The sequence below is a fragment of the Miniopterus natalensis genome, chromosome 14 (genome assembly GCF_054644295.1).
Source record: "Miniopterus natalensis isolate mMinNat1 chromosome 14, mMinNat1.hap1, whole genome shotgun sequence".
NCBI lineage: Eukaryota > Metazoa > Chordata > Mammalia > Chiroptera > Miniopteridae > Miniopterus > Miniopterus natalensis.
This window is the reverse complement of record NC_142094.1, coordinates 20,125,553-20,143,731: the sequence shown is the minus strand read 5'-3', so window position 1 is coordinate 20,143,731 and position 18,179 is coordinate 20,125,553. Positions and strand designations below refer to the sequence as shown.

Sequence of the window (18,179 nt, the reverse complement as noted above, 5' to 3'; positions counted from 1 at the left end):
AAATACTATTTTCTAGCCTCTTTTGCACCTAGAGGTGATGAATTAAATATAAACAGAGGTTGTCAAATTCCAGGAAGGTTCTATAAGAGGGGCTAAGACAGCCGGCATGTGTCCTATTTTGTCCATAAGCACTCCCCTTTTCCAACTTTCTGCCAGGAATGTGAATGTGCAGGTTGGAATTCCAACAGCCATTCTAGACCATGAGACAACCTTGTGGATGGAAGGCACATGTTAAGGAAGGTAGAGCAAAAAGAATCATTGAGCCTGGATATCTCATAACATGAGGAGCCACCATACATACCAGCTCTGAAGTTCTTTTATATGAAAGGAAAATAAGAACCCACCTTGGTTAATTCACCATCACTAGAAGCCTCTGTTACTAGCATATGTGGTGAAGAGAGTCTCAGATCACCTTAACTCAAATATAAACAAAACTAACAAAAGCAACATTTCCCCCCACCTAGTCTTTGCTGTTTATTCCCATCCTCCTCCTACCTGACCACTGCAGAAGGATCAAGATAGCAACGACTTTCCAAGTCCCAAGTGATCCTTTTCTTTGCGCACTCTGATTGGTTCCTAAATTCCCTGTCCTGTAAAATAATAAGAGACTATTGTTCCCTCAGTGTGCCATGGTTTAATCCTGCTCAACTAGTGCATTCTTTTAATGAATTTGATCACAGTACTTTTATTACTACCATTATTACCATAAGAATGCCTACTACTGTAGATACCACACCACCTTACATTTTAGGGTACTTTACTATTACAAAAGTACATGAGATAAATACCTACTCAAAAATAAATAAATTTAAAAGAAAATAAAGGGTAAATTTGAATTAAATCAACTATTTTGCTTGTAGGACTTAAGATGTCAGGAGACAAATTAGAATTAGATATTATTTTCACATGTAATTGTTTCATTTTAACAGGTGATGATGCAAATAAGTTACAGTGATTCACAAAATATTTTATGTCGCACTGAATTTATCACAGAAAAAACTGAGTATCTCTTTCACCTCAGGATGGTTGAGTTCTCCATCTTCTTCCTCATAGGGCCCACCAACAATGAACGCATCAGGAATGTTATTAGCTCCTGGAGCCAGAATGTTGGCAATAGGCCATTTTTTGGGCCGGGGAATAGGTTCTCTTTCCCCTCCAAGCTTCAGAGTTCCATTCTTGAAGAAAATAGTATAGTCTTTCTGCAGAAATAAATACCATACATCAGGAGATTTTGTAAAAGACTTTGAAATGGACAAAAAGGATTACTGAAGTATCTTTTTGTTGTTGTTAATCCTCCCAAGGATATTTTTTCCATTGGTTTTTAGAGGGAGTGGAAGGGAGGGGGGGGGACACCTACAATCCAGCTACATGCCCTTGACCGGGAATCGAACCTGAGACAGTTCAGTGCATGGGCCAACACTCTAACCACCGAGCCACACCAGCCAGAGCCTGAAGTGTCTTTTCAATGGAATGCTAGGTATTATCTAATATACCCTTCTGTGATTATCTGATTATGTAGAAGGGCCTGTGCCCTTCATTGTCTTTGTGCTATTTTATAATTCTGTAATTTATTAAAAATTTATGATAATGCAAATTATTCTTGTTCATAGATATGCAAATTACTCTTGTCCATAGATATGCAAATGTATTTTGTCCAGTGGAGATGTAACTGATTATTGTCCTGTGGCTGGTAAAAAGTTTTGAATTATTAGCAAATTCATTTCAACAGTCCTGATTTCTTATATATGGGTCTTTTCTTCAGGTTCTCCTTTGAACTGGTTTAAACCCTTTTTGTCATTTTATATTTATATGAGGGTCATGATGTAGTTTTTAAAAAATAAACTTAAATTTCACAAAGGCCTAAAACAGAGGTACTTTCACATCTATAATTTATCTAAAATATATTTGCAATAGAAAACTGGCAAAAATGTAAGTAGGAAATTTGTAGAAAGGGAAATTAGAAAATCTAACATTTAAATAAAAACATACTAGATATCATTAATAGAAAGTGAAATGCACATTAAAACAATGACATACCAGTTTAATCCATAGATTGGCAATATCAAAGTCTGAAAATATCAAGTGTAAATATTGTTAAGGAAATGGTATTCTTATATGTAGTTGATGGAACTATGGAAAGTTTGTGGTATCTGGCAAAATTTAAAATTGGAATACCCTGTAACTCAATTATTCTGGTTCTTTGTTTTAAGTGTAAAAACTTTTGTGAAGAAGGGGCATTTCTGGAATGGCAGATTAAGGACTTCTAAAAATCTGCCCCTCTATAAAAGCAATATAAACATTGGTAAAAATTGTCAAAATTAATGGTGCCAAGACCATTCAATGGGGCCAGACAGCTTTTTCAACAAATAGTGCTAGGAAAACTAGTTATGCACATGCAAAAGAATGAAGTTGGACCCTTACCTAATATCATCATATACAAAAATTAACTCAAAATGGATCAAAGGCCTAAAACTAAGAGCTAAAACTATACAACTCTTAGAAGAAAAGAGAGGGGGAAAAGACTCACGATATTGGGTTTAGCAATGATTTCTTGGTTATGAAAAACAAAAGAAAACATGGATAAATTGTACTTCATCAAAATTAAAATCTTTTGTACATCAAAAGATACTCGGATGCCCTGGCTGGTTGGCTCAATAGAGTGTCTGCCCGCAAACTGAAGGGTCCCAGGTTCGATTCTGTCTAAGGGCATGTACCTCAGTTGCAGGCTCAATCCCTAGTTGGCACGCCATCAGGAGGCAACCAGTTGATGTGTGTCTCTCATATCGATGTTTCTTTCTTTCTCTTTCTCCCCCTCCCCCCCACTCTCTCTCTGAAAAGCAAGGGAAAATCCTCTAGTGAGGATTTAAAAAAAAAAAAGATACTGGGGTGACATCAGAGGAATGGCAGTGTGAGAGATCTCCTTGGTCTCTCCCCTTAAAGTTTCAACAATTTGAACAGCTATAACTCAACAAAGGATTCCCAATTGAACACATAAATACACCTGAAAGAACCAGATACTGAAATATCTGAAGGTGGGCAAGTGGAGCAAAAGGGGGAAGCGAAAAGGGAGAGGAGCTGATACAACCCAGGGACATAGCCTATGGCTAGGAGGAGCTCATTGGTGAGGCTCTGCCCAGAGAGGAGAGAAATCCAGTGTGGTTCACATTCCCTTCAGCCAGGAGGAGCAAAGAGACTCAGTGAACACTCCTACAGAAGTGAGCTGTATGAGCTGCAGCTGAACTGAGAGACCTGGGCAAGGCACAGGAGTGCGGCCACAGTTGTCATGGGGTTGGCAATTCAGATACAGAAACAAAGCCACAAAGCCTGGCCACCTCCTCTTAACCTCCCAGAGTTTGCCTCCCTTTGCCCTTGGTGTTGGTTACAGAGCACATTATCTGTGAACCTCAGAACTAGTATTATAGAATCACATTTCTCCCTAAGCAAAGGGGGTACCCTGTGACTCATCCCAGATCAGAGCATAGGGGGACCCCACGGAGGACCCAATGTCACCATTACTGGGAGGGCAAAACAACAAAGAAGCTGGTGGGTTCCCCAGCCCTCCCAACACCCACACATCCTGGCTACACTGTTGGCAGCCAGAGATTTCTGGGTTGGTACTAGGATTTCACAAAGCTAAAAAATAACTTGTGATTCAGTGCCACCTACTGGAAAAGAATAGAAAGGCCTCTTTGTATTAATATGCTGGAGAAATGCCACTCATATATTGATGCCTAGACAGAGAAGGAACCCATCAAATACCATGAATAACCAAGGTAGTAAGGCAGCTTGGAAAGAAAATGAAAAATATCCTGTATCAACCTAACTCTACATCTTAAAGAACTAGAAAAAGAAGAAGAAAAGCAACCCAAAGTCAGCAGAAGAAAGGAAGTAATAAAAGTTAGAGCAGAACTGAATGAAACAAAAAGACTAGACAAAAAAATTAATACAACAAAAAAACTGGTACTTTGAAAAGATTAATAAAATTGACAAATCCCTGGCTAGCCTCACTAAGGAAAAAAGAGAAAAGACTCATAAACAAAATCAGAAATGAAAGATGAGAAGTTACCACAGACATCACTGATCTACAAAGAATTATACTAGAATACTATGAAAGAGTATATGCCACCAAATTCAATAACCCATGGATAAGTTTCTAGAAATATATAACCTTCCTAGACTGAATCATGAAGAAATGGAAAATCTAAATAGACTGATAAACAGTGAGGAAATTGAAACAACCATCAAAAATCTCCCAGACCTAGCTGGTTTGGCTCAGTGGTTAGAATGTTGGCCCTCAGAACTGAAGGGTCCTGGGTTTGATTCCAGCCAAGGGCACGTACCTCAATTGTAGGCTCCATCCCTGGTCCTGGTTGGGGTGAGTGCAGGAAGCAACCAATCAATGTGTCTCTCTCACATCAATGTTTCTTTCTCTCTCTCTCTCTCGCTTCCACTCTCTCTGAAAAGCAATGGAAAAAATATCCTCAGCTGATGGTTAAAAAACAACTCCCAAATATTAAAAGTCCAGGACCAGGTGGCTTCACTAGTGAATTCTACCAAACATTCAAAGAAGATTTGATACCTATCCTTCTCAAACTCTTCCAAAAAAATTGAAGAAGAAGCAATACTTCCTAATACATTTTATGAGGCTAACATAACCCTGATACTAAAACCTGACAAGGACAACACTAAAAAAGAAAACTACAGACCAATATCTCTGATGAATACAGATGTAAAAATCCTAAACAAAACACTAGCAAATCAAATACAACAAAACCTTAAAAAAGAAAACATGATCTAGTGGGGTTCATTCCAGGGGTACAAAGATGGTTCAACATATGCAAATCAATCAACTTGATACACCACATTAACAAAGCAAAGGATAAAAATCATATGATCTTATCAATAGATGCAGAAAAAGCATTTGATAAAATACAACACCCATTTATGATTAAAACACTCAATGAAACAGGCATAGAAGGAAAGTACCTCAACATAATAAAGGCCATATATGAAAAAACTCCCAGCCAATATCACACTCAATGGTGAAAAACTGAAAGCTTTTCCTCTAAGATCAGGAACAAGACAAGGATGTCTGCTCGCACTACTCTTATTCAACATACTTCTGGAAGTCCTAGCCACAGCAATCAGGCAAGAGAAAGAAATAAAAGGCATCCAAATTGGGAAGGAAGAAGTAAAAGTGCCACCTTCTGCAGATGACATGATTCTGTATATAGAAAACCATAAAGATTCCACCAAAAAACTATTTGAAACAATAAACAAATACAGTAAACTTGCAGGATACAAAATCAATGTATAAAAACCCACTGTTTTCCTATATACTAACAATGCAATTTCAGAAAAAGAAATGAGAGAAAAAAATTATTTTGCAGTTGCAACCAAAAGAATAAAATACCTAGGAATAAGCTTAACAAAGGATATGAAGAACTTAAATACTGAAAAGACACAATGAAATGGAAAGACATTCTGTATTCATGAATTGGAAGAATCAACATAGTTAAAATGGCTATATTATCCAAAGCAATATACAGATTTAATGCAATACCCATCAAAATTCCAATGTCATTTTTTAAAGAACTAGAACAAAAAATCAGATTTGTATGGAACCACAAAAGACCTTAATTAGCCAAAGCAATTCTGAGAAAAAAGGACTAAGTGGGAGGTATCAGGCTGCCTGACTTCAAATATACTACAAAGTAACAATAGTCAAAACATCATATTGGCAGAGAAACAGACACACAAACCAATGGAACAGAATGGAGAGCCCAGAAATAAGCCCACATGTATCTGTGCAAATAATTTTTGACAAAGGAGCCAAAAACATACACTGGAGAAAATAAAGCCTCTTCAATAAATAGTGCTGGGAAAACTGGAAAGCCACATGCAAAAGAATGAAACTAGACTGCAACTTGTCACCATACACAAAAATTAATTCAAAATGGATCAAAGACCTAAATATAAGACCTGAAATAAAAACATAGAAGAAAACATAGGTACTAAACTTATAGACCTTGGTCATAGAGAACATTTTATGAATTTGACCTCAAAGGCAAGGGAAGTAAAGGCAAAAATAAATGTATGGAACTATATCAAACTAAAAAACTTCTGCGCAACCAAAGAAACTGACAACAAAACAGAAAGGCAGCCAGTGGAATGGGAGATGATATTTGCAAACAATAGCTCAGACAGGGGGTTAGTATCCGAAATATATAGAGAACTCATACAACTCAAATCAAGCAAACAATCCAATTTAAAAAATGGGCAGAGGACCCGAACAGACACCTCTCCCAAGAAGACATACAAGTGGCCATCAGATATATGAAAAGATGTTCAATTTCACTAGCTATTAGGAAAATGCAAATCACAGCTAGAATGGAACACTACCTCACACCTGTTAGAATGGCTGTTATCAACAAGACAGGTAATAACAAGTGTTGGAGAGGTTGTGGAGAACAAGGACCCTCATTCACTGCTGGTGGGAATGTAAAATGGTGAAGAGGAATTGGAGGGTTCTATACTAAAAATGTAAAACAGCAATAAAACGAGAGTATTAACTAATTAAACCCGTTTAGCAAGCAATTTGGAAATCTCTATCAAGAGCCTCAAAAGACCCATACACAATCATTCTATAGAAATTTGGACTGCCCTAGCCAGTTTGGCTCAGCGGTTGGAGTGTCAGCCTGTGGACTGAAGGGTCTTGGGTTCAATTCTGGTCAAGGCACACACCTGGGTTGCAGGGTTGATCCTTGGTTGGGGCAAGTGCAGGAGGCAACCAATTGATGTGTCTCTCACATGGATGTTTCTCCCTCTCTCTCTCTCTCTCTCTCTCTCTCTCTCTCTCTTTCTCTCTCCCTCCCTCCCTCCCTCCCTCCTTCCCTTCCACTCTCTCTGAAAAGCAATGGAAAAAATATCCTTGGGGGAGGATTAAAAAATAAATAAATAAATAAAATGGGGGGAAAAGAAATTTGAACTAAGAAAATAATCTGGAATTAAGAGAAAGTGTTTTTTTAAAATCCTCACACAACAACATGCTTTTATTGATTTGAGAGAGAGAGAAAGGGGGAGAGAGAGAGTGAACCATTGATGTGTGAGTGAACAATTAGTTGCCTCCCACACTTGCCCCAACCAAGGATCAACCCTGCAACCTGGGTATGTGCCCTGACTGGAATCGAACCATCAACCTTTCAAGTGTAAGGATGACACTCCAACCAACTGAGCCACACTGGCCAGGGCAAGAGGAAGTTTTTTATAATAAAGTACATCATACAAAATCCACGAAACATATGCATAAAGTAATCTGTGTAGAAATACATCCAAAAATTGTCAATTTAAAGATGTCTTACATATTTTCCATCATAAATGTATTTATTGATATAAATAGTATTTAACCTATACTATATTATATATACTATATAAACTATAAACAGCTATTTCTAAAACAGAAATAAACTTCCTTTTTTAAGCCTAAAATAAATCTCAGCCATTAGCAGAGCTTGCTTTGAATGAAATCTTAGCAGGTAAAGAAGAGATGCCCATATGAGTGTCTAAATCTGTATAAATTTGTGACTATAGGGCTTTACCTCTCCAGTTGATGGAACTTGTAGACCAACCATGTAGTTCTGCACGGGCCCTACTGGCATGAAGGATTCAGGCACCGAGTAGGCAGCCTCCAGTGTGACCTTCAGTAGATTGCCTCCTGAGATCTGGGCTGAGGTCAATAACGACTCTGCCACAGATACTTTAACTTCAAGACTGCACTGCTGGAAAAGATAAAATTATGCAACATTTTGAAAATGCCAGAGACCTCCTTGTCTCATTTGAATATTACATTGTTGTTCAAGGTAAAAATGGTCAAGTTTATTTCATACAGAGGATTCAAATAACTTTCTCTAGGTGCTATGAATTAGAGATAGAGCCAAGAAAAGAAACTTATCCCTAAGCTAGAGCACTTCCCTTCTACCATACTGAGGTCAAGTACATGAACAAATACATAGAGAAGAGGAATTGGAAGGTTCTACACTGAAATGTTAATAATGGTTGCACATGAGTGAGTGAGATGGGGGTACTTTTTTGCTAGTCTATATTTTATGTTTATTCTGTAAGTCAAATGTAATGCTTTTAAAGAAAACATCTAGGTTTTTATGAAATATTAGAAAATCATATTCTTTAATGTATTTCTATTTTTCAAATATAGAAAGGTTTTTTTTGGCAGCATGAGTAAACAAAAGAAATTAATTTTTTAGAAGGGCTGCCAAGGATTTGATATTAGTTATGTGCCCAAGTAGGGCAGTCAAGACAACTAGTGTTTTTTAAAAATAGAAGAGTCAAGAATTTGTTCATTTTTATTTTATTTCTTAGAAGTCAACATTAATAAGAATAATTATATTGTTATTAACAAATTTAGTATCCTGCTATGGGAAATTCCCAAGTTATTTCTCCAACAGAAATTCTGATTTGGCAAGTGTAGTACTTTTTAATGAATATTTTTTCAAATATATATGTATATACCCATATATAGATATAGACATTTATGCATATATGATATTTTTATACAGTATACAATAAAAAGTAGGTTTAAAATGTGTAATTATATGTTAGGCACTTTACTATAGCACTAGGAATATAAAGATGAAGAACACATGGCCCCATTCATCATGGAATTCATGTTATAATTCCATGATTCATGATAAATGCTATAATAGAGACCTGTACAAAATGCCCTAGTCAAGAAGCCCAATGAGGAAGTGAATATATTGGGGTGGGGAGGAGTAAGAGATGGTACCATCTGAATTAACTTCTTTGAGATGAACAGGAATTCAGAATCTGGATAAGCAGAGGAAGGAAAGAGAAAATAATTCTGAACAAAAAGAAGAGTTTTATCTAAAGTAGTATCGATCAGGCCAGGTGATCAAACCTACAACCAAGGTACATGCCCTTGGCCAGGATCAAACCCAGGACCCTTCAATCCATGGGCTGATGCTCTAACCACTGAGCAAAACCAACCAGGGCTGTAAAATGGTATTGACACAGCCTGTTGTACTCAGTTCAGGTCTAAGTAAGTAGTTCAGGATTTTAGAGCATAAAGCACGAGGAGGAGAGTGCTGAAAGATGAAACTGAACAAGTGGCAGGCTCATATCATAAAGCCTGCTAAGGAATTTGGACCTAAACAAGTAAGCAGTGGGTGAATCTACGAACTGCTCAGAGCTAAGCACACTCACTTTTAAGTCATTCTATAAGGAGTGGGAAGGCTAACTGGAGGGAGGTTAGGGCAGTTACAAGGCTACTTGTAATGGCCCAGGGGAGAAATTATAAGGCAAGAAAGAGGAGGAATGAAGCTGAGACAGAGTCCAAAGGTGCTTAGGATATCGAAAAGGTTGAATTTGGTGAAAGGCAGATTTGGGAATTGGTTGTACTTAGGGCCTGAGGGAGCAGTCATGGATGTAACATAGGTTCTATGAATGTCCTATGATTTCACAAATAGGTGATGCCACTAGTCAAAATAACTAAGAGAAAAGCAAGAATAAGTTTAAGGGAGGATACCGAGTTTAGTTCTGGAACGTTGAGTTTTAGGTGCCTAGGGATATCATTGGAGAAATCCAGCAGGCAGTTGTAAAGGCTGACAATCTGGAATTCAGGAGGGGGTCTGGGCTGGAGCTGTTGAATTAGAAGTCTTCAGTATACTGGTGACTTTTAAAATCATGGATGACCCCTGCCCACCCATCCTCAGGAGTATGAACACAGACTAAGATGAGAAGATAGCCAAGAATAGACCTTTTGTACTTAAGGGACAAGCAGAGGAGAGATCTAGTGCAGGAACATGAAAAGGCTATGGTAAGTCAGTAGGAAATCAGAACACCAAAGGAAGGAAAGATTTAAGGAAGAGGCCCTGGAGAATGTGACACCTCTGGTCATTACGTCTCTGAGAAGATAAGCAAATATCCCTAAGGTTTCTAACTTGTATTAATCAAGACAGGGAATACTGGAAGGTGAACTGTAATCTCCTTTCCAAGTACAGGTTTATATCACTTTAGTTTCTGAGTCTTGCTTAAATATAAAACTAGTGAGAACTCTTAAGCAAATGGAAATTAACTGCCATATTTTTTTCTTTGAGTATATAAAACAAGTAAACACAGGAATATTATGAGCAAAGATCATAAGGACTGACAACCCATTTAACTAACTTTTCTTCTGTAGGTATCTAAGGAAAATCAACAGTACATAGGCTGTGAGACTGAACCAAGGAAGTCAGACTGAGCTCAAATATATACCTCTTTTCAGCACAAATCACTTGGAATGAAAGACTTTGAATTATAACTTTATATCCAATTAAAGGATAATGCTATAATAACCCCAGAAAACAGAAAACAAGAATGCCATCACTAAACTATACATTTTTAAAGAATCACTGAAAGATAGAAATAAAATTAAATCAGATCTAAAAAAACACACACAAAAAAACAAAAACTAAAAGAAACCAACCACAGCCTAAAATAAGAGGACCACAGCAGATGCAGGAGTGATTGTGGCAGCTTCAAGGTCAAAACCAACAAGAGGCAGAAAGGGGCCCAAGGTGATGGTTAGAGAACTGCAGTCAGAACAGTTAGATCAGTTGGGCCCTCCTCTCTCCTTTAGTTGTCAAAACAGAAGGCAGTTGTGGTATCTGAGGAGAGGAAGTTCACCTGCACCAGAGTGGCAAACAGTACCTCAAGAGGCAACTGATCCCCAGGAATGGGAAACACAGCCCAGAAGACAAACCAGTGACACATCCTACCAATTCATGCTTCCCCTACTCCAATAACCAGAGGCAGGCTACCATGCCAGAAAGTTTGTTACCTGCATTCATATACTATTTAATTCAATCCATCAAGACACAGCTCAAGAAGCATTTCCAGAGTTAAGCCTTCCCGACATCTACCCCTGGGCAAAGTAACTGATACCTGCTCTATGCCAGGTACCCTTGTCTACCATTTAATCCCACTGGGTTAAAATCCATAATATGTAGATTATGGACTCCTAAGGTAGGACTCTGACTTATTTTTGTTTGTTTCCCAGAACCTAGCACTATGTATGCCTGTAAAAAGAAGGTGCCTGATAACTTGGACTCAACTGAATTGAACCTTAGCACCAGACAGACTTGTTACACTGAATGGTGGGCTGAAATGTTGACAGTTAAAACTCTGATTACCTTAAAACCTGGTTGAAGAGGCTCTAAGGGAGAGCCTGGAACAGCGTGCAGTGGGACCATTGTTTCGAATGAACTCTCTCCTGCAAAAAGGCCAAGTCAAGCCAAAACAGGAAAGGTTAGGCAAATATAAATGTGCTCTTCTTTTCGTCAAATCCCTCAAATTCAATGAGGCTGTTTTTTTTCATTTCACCAGAGTTAAACTTTATGAGTTTTGTTATATGTGTTTTTGAGCAAATCATAAATCTCACCTTCCACTAAAGGAAGAAGGTCCACCACAGCTTGACCAAGGATTAAGGTCTTCTCATCTTTCTGTTTCTTTTCCTTTGGTAAAACTTCAATCATAGTCACTAGAAAAATAAAAACAAAGAAATGAGAACATGTCCAGTTTATCCATCAGATAACCAAGGTGCAATAAGCAATGCATTATCAAAGAAATTTAAGAGAAATGAACTCGACACCTGAGAAGGCACCATTATTGGTGACTTCTGGTGGAAAATACTAGACCACTTCAGTGACTTTTTCTCTCTGACAACTCTGTAATTTATATATATACATACACACATATATATGTGTACATATGTGTGTGTGTGTGTGTGTATATATATGTATATATAATTAGCTGTTTTATAGAGATCACATTAAACTTACAGATAATTTTAGGGAAAATGACATCTTTATAATGTTGAGCATTCCTGTATAAGAACATGGTACGCCTTTCTTTTTATTCAACCTCATGTCTCTCAATAGCATTTTTTTTACTGTTTGTCTGTATCAGGGCTCAAATCAGGTCCACACATTGTAATTAGTTGATGTCTCTTAAGTCTCTTTTACTCCAAAGATTCCCCTTCCATTTCATTAGATTTTTCCCATTTTTATTTTTCTAAGAAATTGTCCATTTTATCTAAGTTTTCAAAAGTAATGGCAGAATATTCTTTTCATGTATTTTTAAAATTGTGGTAATATACACATTACATAAAATTTACCATCATAACTTTTTTTTTTTTAATTGACTTCAGAGAGAAATGGAGGGGGAGAGAAATAGAAACATCAATTATGAGAGTCACTGATTGGCTGCCCTCCTGCTCATCCACCGTTGGGGATCCAGCCTGCAAGTCGGGCATGTGCCCTGACCAGGAATCTAACCGTGACTTCCTGGTTCATAGGTTGATGCTCAACCACTGAGCCACGCCAGCTGGGCAACATCATAACCATTTTTAAGTGTACAGTCCAGTGGTATTAAGAACATATCACCACCATCCATCTCCATAACTCTTCTAAAAGTGAAACTCTATACTCACTAAACAATTACTCCCCATTCTTCTCGTCCCCTGGCAACCAGGAGGATACTTTCTGTCCCTATTGTATTCGACTACTTTAAGTACCTCCTATAAGTGGAATCACAAAATATTTGTCTTTTTGTGACTGAAATTTCACTTAGTATAATGTCCTCAAAGTTAACCCATGTTGTAACATGTCAGAATTTCCTTTTTGTTAAGACAGTAATATTCTGTTGTATGCATATACCACATTTTGCTTATCCATTCATCCATTGATGGGCATGTGGGTTGCTTCCATGTTTTAACCTTTTGTGAATAATACTGCTTTGAACATGAGTGTAAAATATCTCTTTGAGAACTGCTTTCAGGTCTTTCAGAAGTGGAATCACTAAATCATAGGGTAATTCTGTTTTTTAACTTTTTGAGGAACCACCAGTTTCCACAGTGACTGTACTGTTTTACAGTCCCACCAAAAGTCACAAGGGTTCCAATTTGTCCACATTCTAATCAACACTTGTTTTTTAACAGAAGCCCTCCTAATGTGTCTGAGGTGGTACAAGTTTGTATTTCCCTAACAATTAGTGATGTTGAGCATTTTTTCATGTACTTACCAGCCATTTGTAGATCTTTTTTAGAGAATTGTATTTCAAGTCCTTTGCCCATTTTTGAGTCAGGTTGTATTTTTGTTGTTGAGTTCTAGGGTTTCTCTACATTTTCTGGATATTAATTCTGGATATTAGGAATTACATTGGATCTATTTCTTTGGGTAATATTGACATTTTAACAATATATAACTGGCAAATATTTTCTCCCATTCTGTGGGTTGCTTTTTTACTCTGTGAAAAAAATGATGCACAATTTTTAATTTTTTTTCATTAAGTCTAATTTCCCTATTTTTTTCCTTTTGTTATCCTGTCTCTTTGGTATCAAATCCAAGAATTTATTGCTAAATCTAATGTCATGAAATTTTGTTTCATATTTTTTCCTAAGAGATTTATTGTTTTAGGTCTCACATTTAGGTTTTTAATCCATTTTGAGTTCATTTTTAAAATCTGGTGGTAAGAGTCCAACTTCATTCTCTTGCATGTGGATATCCAGTTTTCCTAGCACCACTTGTTGAAAAGACTGTCTTTTCCCCCATTGCATGGTCTTGGCACCCTTATAAAAAATTATTTGAGCATATATTTGAGAGTTTATTTCTGAGCTCTCTATTCCATTTCATTGTTCTATATGTCTCTCCTTTTTTTTTTGTTTTTTAAAAAAAGTTTTTATTGATTTTAGAGAGAAGAGGGAGGGGGGGAGAGAGAGAAACATCAATGATGAGAGAGAGTCACTGATCGGCTGCCTTCTGCATGTCCCCTACTGGGGATCAAGCCCGCAACCTGACCAGGAATTGAACCTCAATCTCCTGGATCATACATAGGTCAATGCTCAACTGCTGAACCACGCTGGCAGGGTTATATGTCTCTCTTTATGCCAATACCACACTTTTTTGGTTACTGTAGATTTGTAGTAAGTTTTGAAATCAGAAAGTGTGACATCTCCAATTTTTCAAGATTGTTTTGGCTATCTGGAGTCTCTTGAAATTCCATATGAATTTTAGGATGGGTTTTTCAATTTCTGTAAAAATATCATTGACATTTTGATAGGAATTGCATTGGATCTATAGATTTTTCTGGGTAATATTGACATTTTAACAATATTAAGTCTTTCAATCCAGTAACATGAGCTGTGTTTCTATTTATTTGTGTCTTCTTTAATTATTTTCAGCAATGTTTTGTAGTTTCATTGTATAAGTCTTTTAACACTTAAGTTAATTCTTAAGTGTTTTATTCCTTTTGATGCTATTGTAAATGGAACTGATGTGTAATTTACTTTTCAGGTCATTCGTTGTATATAAAAATGCAAATGATTTTTGCTACTTCACTGAATTCAGTTATTCTAACACTTATTTTTCTTATGGAATCTTTGTTTTTTTCTACATATGAAATCATATAATCTGCAAAAGAGATTCTTTTGCTTCTTCCTTTCCAATTTGGATGTCTTTTACTTCTTTTTCTTGCCTCACCATTCTGGCTAGAACTTTTAGTATTATATTAAAAGAAGTAGTAAAAGCAGGAGTCCTTGCTTGTTCCTAATCATAGAGGAAATGCTTTCAATCTTTCAGTATCTTCAGTCTTTGAGTATAACTTTCATTGTGGGTTTTTGCATATGGCTTTTATCATATTGAGGTAGTTTACTTCTATTCCTAGTTTTTTGTGTGTGTTTTTAATCCTTACCAAAGAATATGTATATTTGTTGTTGTTTTTGTGGGTTTTTAAAATTTTTTTTAGAGAGAGAGAGACATGGATGTGAGAGAGAAACATTGATCCCGTACACACCCCTGGGGATCAAACCCACAACCTAGGTATGTGCCCTGGCTGGGAATTGAACCCACAACCTTTTGGTGTACAGGACGATGCTCCAACCAACTGAACCAACCAGCCAGGGCTAGTTGTTTTTTGTTTGTTTGTTTGTTTTTCATGAAAGGTGTTGAATTTTGTCAATCACTTTTTCTGCATCAAATAAAATAATCATGTGGGGCTTTGTTTTTCATTCCTTTGATTTGGTGTATTACATTGAGAGAGCTGTATGTTGAACTATCCTTGCATTCCAAGAATAAATCCCAATTATCCATAGTGTATAATCCTTTTAATATGTTCCTCAATTTGGTTTGCTAGTATTTTCTTGAGGATTTTTGCATCAATATTCTTAAGAGATATTAGTTTGTAGTTTTGTTTTTTTCTTGTAGTGTCCTTGTCTTTGGTGTCAGGGTAATGTTGGCCTCATAGAATGAGTTAGGATGTATTCCCTCCTCTTCAGTTTTTTGGAAGAGTTTGAGTAGTATTGGTATTCGTTCTTTTTTAAGTTTGGTAGAATTCACCAGGATTCTTCTTTGTTGGGAGATCATTTATTACTGATTCAATCTCTTTATTAGTTATAAGTCTATTGAGATTTTCTTTCTTCATGATTTAGTCTGGTAGTTTTGTGTTTCTAGGAGTTTGTCCATTTCATCTAGGTTATCCAATTTGTTTGTTGATAATTGTTCATAGTATTCTCTTATAATACTTTTAAATTCTGTAGAATTGGTGTTAATTACCTCACTTTAATTTCTGATTTTAGTAATTTGAGGCTTCTTTTTTCTTAGTCCATTTTCCTATAGGTTTGTCAATTTTGTTTATCTTTTCAAAGAGCCAACTTTTGGTTTTACTGCTTTTCTGTATTGCTTTTCTGTTCTGTGTTTTATTTATCTCTGCTCTAGTCTTTATTATTTCCTTCATTCTATGAGCTTTGGGTTTCATTCTTTTTCCACGTCCTTAAGTTGAAAGGTTAGATTGCTGATTTGAGATCTTTCTTGTTTCTTAATCATAGCATTTTTAGCTATAAATGTTCCCCTTAGCACCTCTTTCGCTGCATCTCCTAACTTTTGGTATGTTGTGTTTCCATTTTATAACTTCCCTTGTGATTTCTTCTTTGATCCATTTGTTGTTTAAAAGTGTTATTTAATTTCCATAGTTTTGTGAATTTTTCAGTTTTCTTTTGTTATTGATTTGTAACTTCATGCCACTGTATTTGTAGAAGATACTTTGTAAGTTATCTTTTTAAATGTATTAAGGCTTAATATGTGGTCTAACATATGGTCTGTCCTTGAAATGTCCCATGCGCACTTGAGAAGAATGTGTATTATGTGGTGGTTGGGTAAAGCGTTCTGTATGTCACTTAGATCTAGGTGGTTTATTGTATTGTTTAAGTTCCCTATTTCTTTACTTACCCTCTATCTGGTTGTCCTGCCCATTACTGTGAATGGGATATCTGAAGTCTCCAATTACTGTTGTAGCACTATCTATTTCTCCTTCAATTTTGTCAGGTTTTATTTTATATATTTTATTGGTCTGTCATTAGGTACATAAGTATTTATAAATATTATATGTTCTTGCAGTATTGAATCTTTTGTTAATATATAATGTGTTATTTTGACTCTTGTAATCTTTTTTTATCTGAAGTCAATTTTGTTTGATACTAGTATAGCCACACCTGCCCTTTTGATTACTATTTGTATGAAATATCTTTTTCCACCCTTTCATTTTTAATCTGCTTATGTCTAGATCTAAAGTGGGTCTCTTCTAGACAGCATATAGTTGGACCCTGTGTTTTTATCCATTCTGCCAATCTTTTTCTTTTGACTGGACAATTTAATTTACATCTAAAGTAATTATTGATAAGGAGAGATATACTGCTGTAATTGTGCTATTTGTTTTCTATATACCTTATAACATTTTGGCCCCTCATTTCCTGCATTACTATCTTCTTTTGTATTTAGTTGTGTGTGTTTTTTCTGAAGTGACATGTTTAAATTCCTTTCTCATTTTCTTTTGTGTACATTCTATAGCTATTTTCTTTGTGGTTACCACGGGGATTACATATGGCATCCTAAAGTTACAACATTCTAATTTGAATTTGTAGCATCTTAATTTTAATAAAATACAAAAACTATGCTCTTTTATACTTTCATCCCTTTCAGTTGTTTATGTCACAAAATTGTATCTTATATATTGTGTGCACCAAAACATAAACTAGTACTTCTCTTAAATGCACTAGTCTCTTAAATTATGTAGAAAACAAGATTTGGAGTTACAACCTAAAGTTACAGTAATAGTAGCTTTTACCTTAATAGTTTTTCTTTAAACATATTAATCACTTAAATCATGTACAAAATAAAAGGTGTACTTATAAACCATTGTTACAGTAATACTAGGTTTTATAATTGCCTATATATTTACCTTTATTGAGATCTTGAGAAAATGAGAGAAGTGACATCAGCAAAATTGTTGTATAAGACGTATTTCATGATTTTTCCATCTCAAGAACAACAAAAAACACACAAAACGGCATCCATCCACAAACAGTCCCTTTGTAGGAGCTCTGGGATCCAAAACCATATGCCAAGAAACCCAGAAGGAGTTTCACATACTCATGTGTCAGGTCCTAGCTGTGGACCTGCAGTGGCCCATGAACCAGCCCCAGTCACTCTCACTTGCAGTCCAGGAACCCTTGGAAAACCCTGTCTTAAACAATCACCCGCAGATGAGAGAGCCTTGGTACAGGTTTCCAGCTAAGAAGTTCCAGCAAAACAAGAAGGAGGGAGGGAGGGAGGGAGGGAGGGAGGGAGGGAGGGAGGGAGGGAGGAAGGAAGGAAGGAAGGAAGGAAGGAAGGAAGGAAGGAAGGAAGGAAGGAAGGAAGGAAGGAGAGAGAGAGAGAGAGAGAGAGAGAGAGAGAGAGAGAGAGAGAGAGAGAGAAAGAAAGGAAAGAAAGAAAGAGAAAGAAAGAAAGAAAGAAAGAAAGAAAGAAAGAAAGAAAGAAAGAAAGAAAGAAAGAAAGAAAGAAAGAAAGAAAGAAAGAAAGAAAGAAAGAAAGAAAGAAAGAAAGAAAGAAAGAAAAGATTGCAAGTTTGCTTGCACTGGAGAAGGTAAGAACAGTTTGACTTTAGTTGTATCACCCATACCCCAAGGCAGCACAGCTCAGAGCCAAGAGAGATCTTCTTGGCCCATGATTTCTCCCAAGGGGGAAAGTGAGAGTGTGTGTATGAGCACCCATTTCCCCATCTGTACAGGATGCTGCCACATGGGCCAATTACTCTCTTGCCCCATCCAGACTACT

The 18,179-nt window shown here is 36.5% G+C and overlaps 1 protein-coding gene across 1 annotated transcript in view; it reads right to left on the bottom strand.

Moving 5' to 3' along the window:
- The window catches only part of CFAP70 (cilia and flagella associated protein 70), an 83,925-nt gene that overhangs the window by 58,119 nt on the left and 7,627 nt on the right, over window positions 1-18,179 (bottom strand). The window contains 5 exon segments of the mRNA XM_016224088.2: window positions 496-590; window positions 1,017-1,199; window positions 7,599-7,778; window positions 11,205-11,284; window positions 11,453-11,551. Of these exon segments, the coding sequence (XP_016079574.2) occupies window positions 496-590; window positions 1,017-1,199; window positions 7,599-7,778; window positions 11,205-11,284; window positions 11,453-11,551 (637 nt within the window).